This window comes from Micromesistius poutassou, assembly GCF_964030765.1.
Source record: "Micromesistius poutassou genome assembly, chromosome: 7".
Taxonomy (NCBI): domain Eukaryota; kingdom Metazoa; phylum Chordata; class Actinopteri; order Gadiformes; family Gadidae; genus Micromesistius; species Micromesistius poutassou.
The window spans coordinates 1823953-1835037 of NC_140277.1; the positions used below are offsets into that span (position 1 = coordinate 1823953).

An 11085-nucleotide genomic window follows, 5' to 3' on the forward strand; every position below is an offset into this window, starting at 1 on the left:
ATCCACCTTTATACACGTCGATGTCAACAGCTGTCAGCTATGAACCCAGCCCAGGCCACATCTCTTAAGATGATATCTCATGGTTTTACAATATCTCGATGAAGAAACACAGGCCTACAGTATGCATCAACATGAGCAGAGCTGTACATTGGACTGAATGACAGTCATGCACCGCCACCGTGGTACATGTGTTCCTGCAGGGTACTGGTCGGGGCGCCGAAGGCCAACTCTACATACAGTAGCTCCGTGCACACGCCTGGAGCCGTGTACAAGTGTCGTGTTCACAGCAACCCGGCAAGCCGCTGCACCGAGATGGACCTGGGAAGAGGTCAGTGAATCACACACCGAACCTAGGCTGGACGCCGGTATACGGGGGACTCCTCCTACGGGGGGCTATAGAGTACCACACGCAGCTTCAGCACCACGCAACCTCGAACCTGAGTGTGTTAGAACATGTATGACTATTTTACAGAAAGTAACCGAAGTTGATCCTCTGTTGCTCACGTAGGACACGCAAAGTTGAAAACAAATCTAACTATTAACTCTGGCACACGAAGAACCGCCCGCGGACGCTCCGTTGGTTTATTTTAAAGATTTCTTCCTGGCTCTTCATCAACTCCTCACGCATCTGCTTTGTTTTATCACACTATCCCCCCCACTAACACTACCACACACACACACACACACACACACACACACACACACACACCCCTCCTTCTCCCTTGTATGTGTAGGCCGATATACGCCCTATAAACATGCAACTTTAAAAACCAGAAGACCTCTTTTAGAAAAATATTGAGATAAATATTTAGATAAATACGATTAGCTAATATTTTCCAGGCACTTTTTGGGCCAAACGTTTTATGACGCCACCCTCCACTCGACCTACTTCTGTTCTGTTATGGTGAGCGTGGAGGCCACAAGATTAACCCATCACTCAACGTGTCACAGCCGACCGCCACAATATCAGACCCAGGCATCTGGGGCAGGGATGGGGATAGGGGGCCTCTGTATGCCCCACTGGAGACGCAGTAGATGGATCACGTTGGCCCGGAGAACTGAGTCCTGGTGGTCCTTTGTAATCCCATGAAATATTGTTCAAAATGAGCAGCGGTTAGATCCTTCGTGGTATTATAGGGACCCCACTCTGTCTTGGTACAGAGAAAGAGACGTTGATTCAGGAACAGTTTTGTCCTTGCGTATAAAGATTTGACTATGATGAATTGCACTGCTCATGTCACTCGAAGCAGAGCCCATTTGTGGCTTTCTACAAACTTCATGCCAATGATAGTTCTACAGATAAAATAAACTCTCTTAAATGGGACTTCCCAGACTCTCAAATTGCTGCTGGTTCCAGCACCCTTAAGATTCACACATGGGCAGACAGTGGTTGAATTTGATTGCACATTCATTTACGTCGTCAAATGGCATTCGTGTCATTGGGGCATTCTGCTGGGATGAGATTAAGAGCCGAGGGCCAGTGGCTTGACAATAGCCGACTCGTGACCTGCAAACGACATCCTCTGACCTGGTGAGTCAAGCAAGTCAATGAAAAGTGGCCTCATTGTTTCGTACCTAACGTATGTTTACGTGTGTGTGTGTGTGTGTGTGTGTGTGTGTGCGCCCACGTGTGTATGTCTGTGTGTCTGTCTGTGTGTGTGGGTTTGTGTGTGCGCCCATGTGTGCCGTGTGTGTGTGTGTGTGTGTACGTGTGCTCCCACATGTGTCTATATCTGTGTGTGTGTGTGTGTGTGTGTGTGTGTGCTCCCACATGTGTCTATATCTGTGTGTGTGTGTGTGTGTGTGTGTGTGTGTGTGCGCCCATGTGTGTCTGTATCTGTGTGTGTGTGTGTGTGTGTGTGTGTGTGTGGGTGTGTGTGTGTGTGTGTGCTCCCACATGTGTCTATATCTGTGTGTGTGTGTGTGTGTGTGTGTGTGTGTGTGTGTGTGTGTGTGTGCGCCCATGTGTGTCTGTATCTGTGTGTGTGTGTGTGTGTGTGTCTCTGTGGGCGTCTGCTGCAGGAAACAAGCAGAGGGAGTCTTGTGGGAAGACGTGCCAGGGCGACCGGGATGACGAGTGGATGGGAGTGAGCCTGGCCCGGCAGGACAAACCCAACGGCCAGATACTGGTGAGTGCTGTTAATGGGAACCATGTGGCCTCCCTGGGATAAATAATGTATTCAAACATACACAGTCGGATGAGGCGGACATCTTTGTTGCAAAGGCCTTACTGATCGACCGCATTGTTTGACCACAGCTGTTCACAAGGATCAAACTGCTCCTTTTCCCCCTTTTCTTTCCCTTTATACCGCTGGCTCATCGCAGAGTTCAACGCAATGTTACATCATTTGGATCCACGGAACGCTGGTGTACGACACAAAGTTAGAGGTGACATATTATGCCGCCAGGTGTGATCGTGATTAGCCGTTACACGCCGTTTTGAAAATCTGCCTCTTCTGACATCGCAGGTGGGCGTGTCCACCTAGATGTGTGACGGAGGATGGATGAGCACCGTTTGCTACGGTCCACTGGGAAGGCTGGTGGACTGATCTAAATGGCTTGTAGCGGCTGATCACACCTGGTGGTATAACATGTCACCTTTAAAATGAGAGCCGCGTCCCTCCCGGAGCGATGGGTGACGAGTGGCAGACATTTGATGGATTTGTCGCTGTGTTTGTGAACGCCGTTAAACATTTACCCCGGTATTTGGGCGGTGATGTAATCATTTGTGGATGGGGGGGGAACTAAAAGAACCAAAACAAAACAGGGAACGTAGCAGGGGAGCTGCTGGTGCTACTCCCAGAGGTGCTGGGCTGGGTGTTTGCTCAGAGATCATAGGGCAGCTGGCCCGGGTTGTTTAGGCTGCGTCCCCCGCGGCCGCCGTCCCCGTCCCAGTGCAGCCTGTCATTAAATGTCACCCCCCCCCCCCTCCCACACACACACGCACGCACATACGCAGGCACACAAACACACACACACACACACACACACACACACACACACACACACACACACACACACACACACACACGCACGTACGCAGGCACACACGCTCAGACACACAGACATGCACAAACATACACACAGACGCGCACACACACATACACACACACACACACACACACACACAAACACACACACACAGTCTGCTGTAGGGGGGCTGGCGAAAGAGTTGTCATTCAGCGAGGGACCTCTCTGTCCTCCAGAACAGTCCAAAGGCCACTGCTCTCTCTCTGAACAGTACTCTAGGGGTCTGCAGCCTGTCGTTTACACCCCCCTCTCTCCCGTCCCTCCCCCCTTCCCTCCCTCCCTCCCTCCCTCCCTCCCTCCCAGGGAGCCAGGCCTATTGTAAACCACCCTGACAGGTGTGTTTAAACCCTCTGTTGATTGACTCCTTGTCCTGAGTCAGTAATAGCAGAACAGTACCTGGTTGTTCCTTTAAGAATTCCCGGGAATGTATTTGTTCTGGGTTGTGTTCGGACCGCCAATTTCCCCTTTGTTCTTTTCGTCCTCAAGGAATGTTCTGGCAGGCTTTTTTCCGAACCTTTTTTCAACTCCTGAGTCTCCTTGTCTGTCAGAACTACTGAACATCTTGGAGCTGTTCAATGGCAATAAGCATATGCATAAACTGTGGCGCTCCTGTCTCCCCTCCCTCCCTCCCTCCCTCCCTCCCTCCCTCTCTCTCTCCCCTCCCCCCCTCTCTCCCTCCCTCTCCCTCTCCCTCCCTCTCTCCCTCTCTCTCTCTCCCTCCCTCTTCCTCTCTGTCTCTCTCTCTTGCTCTGCTGTTTGACACATGAACGGTGGTGGCTTTTCTGCAGCCACGTGTTTCGAGGGCCTCTCCTAAGGGCTGCTGTTTGTGTGTACCTCATCCGAATGGTGCTCACGTTTCCGCGCAAGAGTGAGCGCTGGTGGAGAGTGAGCGAGACCGAGAGAGAGCGAGATAGAGAGAGAGAGAGAGACAGAGAGACAGAGTGAGAGTGAAGGGCTGCTTGGCAGATGTGAGCTACAACGTTTCTCTTGTGTGTGTTTTCGTCCTCGCTGAGGGCTTTGCTCATGACCAATGGGCTCGCAGGCAGAATGAGAACATGACAACAGCACCACGCCATACATGGACTGCTTCTGTCAGGGAATGCCAAAACAGCCCCTTCTCTCCGACAGCACCACTTTTCCTCACTTTCAAACATCTCAAAGGTTTGTTTGTAGCCCAGGGAGTTTGGAACAATCGTTTAGCTGCGCTATCATCACAGGGGGGACTTACAGATAAGTAATTCTCATTATGGATGGGCCTATATGCACGGCTAGAGCATATGCAGAACTTCTGCATTTGTTCAGACGGAGCGCCATGAAGCTGAAGGTGAAATGAGCTAAATGACGGTTTAGTAAAAAGTAAACAAAGCAGGGCCTTGGAAGTCTGAGGCACGCGAACAAAGTGTTGGATTATCAACGGAATGTCAACGGCAGTTGTTTAATTCAGAAATTTGAATATGCTCTTCAGTCAAAAGTTCAATGACTCAGAGAATCACATAAGAGAATCACCGTAGAAGTCATCGTAAAGATAGACATGACAATAGATAGGCAGGACTCTAGTACACTACTCATATGACTATAGAAAGTGCAGGGAATAATGTGTGGAAATTAAGTGTTTGTATCGGATATCTCCCTTGAGTTATCGCGCACCAACAATACAACAATACAGAGACCTTATGGAAAGGGGAGTGCCTTGATCTGATCTATTCCCACCTACTCTATTTTCCTCTTCTCGTTCTACTCTGGTTCACTGTCTAATATGTAACAAATGGCAGCTGAACTCGTGCTGAACCGCGCTCCTCCATGGTTGCCTCCACATGGCTCGGATGAGCTGTTGAGGGAGGGAAACGATCTCGAGTGTGGGGAAACATTGACCAAAGGACATGCTAGGAGGTTTCCCCTCCCCGCTGCCTCTAAGACGGTGGGCAGGAAGCCGGGGCCACGCTGAATGGTAATTGGGACATTCACACCACAGTGCGTAGATGTCGTGGTCATAGTCAGACGCGCTTTAATTCCCCCCCGCTCTGAGTGGCGTTTATCTGTCGGCCGCAGGGAGACACCCTGGCTCCAGCTCTCTCTCTCTGCTCTCCCCCTTCCTTATTCTGTCTATCATTTTTGCTCTTTTCCTCCCTTCTCTTACTATCTCACTATTACTCACCATCTCTCAGAATCTCTTTGTGTCTCTTTCTCCACTCTCTCACTCTCTCGCTCTCTCTCGCCCCCTCTCTCTCTCTCTCTCTCTCTCTCTCTCTAAGAGAGATAATGAAAGAGAGAGGGAGAGAGAGAGAGAGGGAGACTCCCTATGAGTGTGTTACTCTAGTCAGCTTGTGAAAGAGCAATGTAAAGATATTCCACATTTAGTCACAAAATAAACATTCTGTGTTTCTTCGGCCTCTTCGCCTTGATCCGTCATTGGTCAATCGGTCTGTGACATCACAGGGCGACAGTAGCTCAGGAGGCAGAGTGGGTTAACTGGTAACTGGAAAGGTTGCTGGTTCGATCCCGGGCTCCTCCTCCGCCTAGAGTGTCGAGGTGTCCCTGAGCGAGACGCCTCGCCCTGACTGCTCCGGACGCGCTGGCTGCAGGGGGTGGCCGTGTGTGTGTGTACACAGTGTGACTCTTGAGGACTCTTCCCCCCTTCTACGGTGTGCAGGCCTGCGCCCACCGCTGGAAGAACGTGTACTACGACGCGGAGTACATCCTGCCCCACGGATACTGCACCATCATCCCCCCCAACCTGCAGGGCCACACCAGGGAACTCATCCCCTGCTATGAAGGTAAGGCAGAGACGCACGCGCACGCACGCACGCGCACGCACGCACGCACACACACACACGCACACAGATAGTCAGACAGACAGGCTTTTAGAAGATGCAGTGGTGAAGCTGCAGTACGTACGTTTAGCGAAGCTTCTGTAGAATGACTTAATAGTAAATGAATAGTAAACAGTATATGGGCTAAGGTGGTACAATTCCAGCCAAACGGTCCTGTGTTCCCCATGTACAGTCGACACACCATCTACACCATCATTGCGCGAGGATGAAAGCATAGCCCCACAGTTAAGATCTAGCCGATATCTCCTGATATAGTCAGCCCCCCTGGAGGAGCGTGACACGGGGTCGTGGACCAGAGACCAGCGGAGCTCTTTGAGCTCAGCTGCTGTCAGATCTTCCACACCACCACGTCCACCGCCTTTCGCCTCTCGTCCACCGTCCAGCCCAGCACCGATCCGCACGCACACGCGTTTAAATCACTGTGCGTTGTGATCACAGCGATAACACACAGCCCTGGGGAGGGGGTAGGGGCAGGGACAGAGGGGCAGTGGGGGTGAGGGCGGAGGTGTTAATCCCGGGCAGTGTGCCCCTCGTCCTAGTGAAGAATTCTGCGACGAGGGGCACATGATATCTGTGGCCTTGGCTGTGTTATGTGAGGTATGGCCGCCCCGCCCTGCTCTCTTGTTGTCTGACGGGTGTGTGTCGCCGACGTAACCGAGAGGCAGCGCAGCCTCAAGTGTATATACACACACGCGCCCATGCCCGTACGCACACACACAAGCACGCACGCACACATCCCCTCCCTGTCGTGCTCTTTTTTCTCTCTTTCTGTGTGTCTTTCTCTGCTCTCCCCCTCCCTTATTCTGTTTGTCATCCTCACTCTCTTCCTCCCTTCTCGCACTATCTTTCACTATTACTCACCATCTCTTACAGTCTCTTCCTGTCTCTCTCTCTCTCTCTCTCTCTCTCTCTCTCTCTCTCTCTCTCTCTCTCTCTCTCTCCACTCGCTCTCTCTCTCTCTTACTATCGCTCTGTCTCTACACTTTCTCTCTCTTACTCTCTCTCTCTCTCTACACTATCTCTCTCTCTTTCTCTACACTATCTCACTCTCTCTCCCTCTCTCTATCCACTATCTCTCTCTCTCCCTCTCTCTCTCGCTCTCGCTCTCTCTACACTATCTCTCTCTCTCTCTCTCTACACTATCTCTCTCTACACTATCTCTCTCTCTCTCTCTCTCTCCCTCTAACTTTCTCTATGTCTCTCTATCTGTGTCTCATTCCCTTACTCTCTTCTCAATCAACACCAGGTCTGTGGTCCGTCTGTCCTCATGTGGACTACAAGGGGTGGGGGAAAATAATAGATTCTTCGATGCATCTCTGTTCTCTCTAGAACGATTCCGTCTCGATGCAGAAAAATTAATAATCTGAAACAAATAAAAATCTTTTAAAAATATAGATATATTAAATTTGTTTGCCAGCCGCAGAGCGCTACAGAAAACTCCTTTCTGCCTGCGGGTTCTCTGGGCAGAGAACCGACTTTATCTAATATAAAATATATTAGATAAAGTAATTCATCTGTTGATTGTCTTTAACGGGAGGAAGTAGGAAGTGATTAGCAAACTCTGAGTAGCAAACTCAGAAGTATATATATATTTTTGAAAATCCCGCATGGAAATGTACATAAAAAAATGTAAAAGAGGGACTCGTCCCCTCTTTGAAACCCGTTTGGATTTGGATTGAACGACTGCATGAGACGGGCCTGAAGGTGGGCCTCCAGGATAGAGGCGTTGCTGCTGAGGAAATCTCCCTGTTTGACCCCCCCGTCGTCCCCAGCCCCCCGCTGATTTCACCACAACTGACATCACATTTCACTTCTCCAAACAATGGAGTCCGTGAGGATCTTTTTCGTAACGTTGATTTGTTGCCCAGAGAGCTTTTCTTCTAAGGCTGTTTAATATCGACGTTAACTCCCAGGTCAGCCTCGCACTTCCTTCAGAGCCCCCGCCCTCTCTCTGGCTCTCTTACTCTCTATAGATATCTCTCTCTCTCTCTCTCTCTCTCTGTCTTGCTTGATCTCCTTTCCTTCTCTCTCTCTCTCGCCCTCTCTCCCTCTCTCCCTGTCTCTCTCTCTCTTTCTTTCTTTCTTTCTTTCTTTCTTTCTTTCTTTCTTTCTTTCTTTCTTTCTTTCTTTCTTTCTTTCTTTCTTTCTCTCTCTCTCTCTCTCTCTCTCTCTCTCTCTCTCTCTCTCTCTCTCTCTCTCTCCCCCCTCTGGACAGTGCGGGCCTCGTGTGGGGGCCTCAAGTACAGTTTCAGTTGCGCAACAGATCCAAGCTCAATATTTTCGGTAACGTGAGAGAGGCAGACACCCCCATGACAAACTTTCATATTGCATGTGCCATTGCGCCCCCTTTTTCTTATTGCTGGCTGATTCCTTGCCCCTGGCCTGCTATTGGCTGGGCCTCTTTTGACTAGCTCCATATGGAATGCAGGAAAAACTCCAGTGAGCGCTGGCCGGGGCGCTCAGTGAAATAACTTGTGGTTTTTCGTTCTTATTACTTTTCTCTTGCAGACTATAAGCAGAAGTACGGAGAGGAGCACGGCTCGTGCCAAGCGGGGATAGCGGGGGCGTTCACAGAGGTCAGTGTCGACGCACAACACACTGATGAACCCACGCCGTGCCCTGGTTTTTGTCCCGGCCCCTTCAGGTCGCCCCGTGTGCCGGGGGCCGGTCTGCTCTGCGTCCAGGCTCGTAAAGGCTGGTGCAAGGGAAAGCTTCTTCCATAACAACCTTTATCCAGCCATCGTTCATACATCTGTTTATCCTACCTCGCTTGGTGGTTGTATCAGTTCTTAAGTGTGTGTGTGTGTGTGTGTGTGTGTGTGTGTGTGCGCGCATGTGTGTGTGTGTGTCAACACGGGCAGACTTAATAATTCACACACTGAAAAAATTCAATGTGTCAACTGTCAGACGAGGCTTTAGATAGAGCCGGCCTTTATAAAAAAGAATCCATCCTTTTAAGTTAGTTTGGATTTAGTTCATCATTAGCGTCGTTTTTAGGGTTCAAAGCCCGCATAATTCAGGATCCCATGTTTTTGTTTCTCGAGGAGACGAGCAGAAGCAGCTTATGTTTTCCCCCCCCTTCTCCGGCGTATTGTCTGTCTAGACAGGCGCTTACACAAGCCAAGTGCGCCAGATATGCGGCGAGAGCAACGGACTTTAATGGAGCGGGGCTGCGCCTCCGCGGTGCTCTGCCATGTTTTATTATCTTTTCTGGACAACAATGGAGGTCCACGGTAGCGTACGCGGGCCGCGGGCCAGACAGACGGCGATGTCAGCGGATGCTTCGGGATGTCGGCGATAAGACACGAGTTATGCCGCGTTTGTTCTCTCCGAGCTGGGGACAAAAAAACACACACTCTGGCCGGCCCCACCGTCCCCTGTGCGCACAAATTGCTCTCCCCCGACTTGTTTTGGATTGACTTTGAATCACGGGGTTTTTTTGACATATCAAACTGTGTCTGAAGGGAAGAGTAACAGTTCACTATATGTCTCTTTTGTTAAACATATACGCCTCATGGGGGCGGGGGGGGGGGGGGGGCGGGGGGGGGTTAAGTCAAACGTTGTGTGCCGTCCGACCCCCGTCATAGAGCAGGGAGGTGGGAATCAAAGCAGCGGAGACCTTTCACTCCTCTGGGTCTGTGTTTACAGGCAGATATGAAGCGCTGCAGGGCCGCTCTGGCCCGCCTCCAGCAGAGATAATGATAAAGGAAAATAAAGTTTCCTTCCCCTCTACTGCGCTCTACTTCCCAGATAGCAGACTCGTATCTAACCTCTTTCTTCCCCCGCCCTCGCCCCCCATACGGCCCCCCTGGTTAACACAGTTGTGTAGTTGTACGATTTTGGAAACACTGGTACTGATATTAGCATTAGAAGATCGAAGATCTGGGAACACTGGCATGAATGCCTTTTTTGCCTTTTTTCTTTCCTTTTTCTTTTCCTTTTTATATTTATGTAATGTAATGCCTTGTGGGCCTCAAACCTGTATTAACGTTTATAAGTTTATATTAGCATAGATAGCATTGATATCAGAATAGGCAATGGACATGGCCGTGACATTAGGAGAGATCTGGCTAAATCAACAGAGGCAGCTGGAGCAAAAGCCAGGCGGAGTCGACATGTCGTTTAGTTCAGCGCAGGTCAAACGGACACAAGGGAAAACCTGCTAGATTGTGAAGTTGAAGTCATCGGCCAGTTTAATGTAGGAGTTGTATTCCGCACGGTAGTGATACAATGCGTCCTTTATTTTTGCCCAGGGCCAACATGTGCTGTAAATCTTAAAATCGTAGGTTACAGTTATGCTCAATTGAGGACACATGTTCAGATTAATGTAAGCATGTCTCGTCAATGTTTTTTTGCCTTCCCTGGCCGTAGAGGGCACACACACATTCTTTATGGCTAGGTTTCCTCGCTCGATCGCGAGTTGGATATTAAGATTGATATCTGGATATTTTTGTGTAAAGGTTAGTCAATTGAATGGCAATTTTGTAACAACGCTTACATGCAGAGTTTGAAAATCGTTATTATTTTAAACAAAATATTTATTTTGCCACTGAGCGTATTACTCTGCTCTGCAATTTGCTGTATTTGCTTTGTAAATTGCCCTCCGCAGTTTTGTTACACTTAGTATATCCTAAATTCTTACAATAATGCTTGGATAAACATTTTGAATCCACCACCTGGAATCTGGTTTCAAAATAAATCATGTAAATTGTAACTTAAATTGTGAATGACTTCAGCCTGTGAGACGTCACTAAAACCTCCTCATATTTGTTTTGAAAGTATTCCACGGGAGAATTTTAAGAGGATTCTTGAGAGAGTTTACGTTGTACATTTCAACTCGGATGTAAAATGACCCTACCCCAAAACAACATGATACCAATACGCCTTCTCCACTGTTTTTCGCTTTTAAAATTACAAATTTTTCCCCGCCCGCAGAATGTCAGGTATTCTGAGGGAATGATAGCCAGATAGAAAGCTGCTGGAGTCTGTCGAGCACTCACTCGCTACAGATGTTATAGTCACAGCGCAGCACGCCGACAACATTGTGCTGTTCAGAAGCTACGTCTAAAGGTATCAAGTGCAGTGTTGCGTCTCCCACGCTGAAGAGAATACGCTATGTTTGGTTTGAGGTTTGCGTAGAAAAGTTACAAAATGGGAGCTCAGGTGAAAGGAAAAAGAACCAAACAAGATGTCATGTCATCTCTCGCTCTCTCTCTCTCTCTCT

General features: G+C 49.3%; 1 protein-coding gene across 1 annotated transcript in view; it reads left to right on the forward strand.

Moving 5' to 3' along the window:
• itga9 (integrin, alpha 9) overlaps positions 1–11085 on the forward strand; it is a 51150-nt gene that overhangs the window by 727 nt on the left and 39338 nt on the right. Inside the window, exons 2-5 of the mRNA XM_084470143.1 lie at positions 201–328; positions 2023–2129; positions 5681–5804; positions 8370–8437. Of these exons, the coding sequence (XP_084326269.1) occupies positions 201–328; positions 2023–2129; positions 5681–5804; positions 8370–8437 (427 nt within the window). The remainder of the gene's footprint in view (positions 1–200; positions 329–2022; positions 2130–5680; positions 5805–8369; positions 8438–11085) is intronic.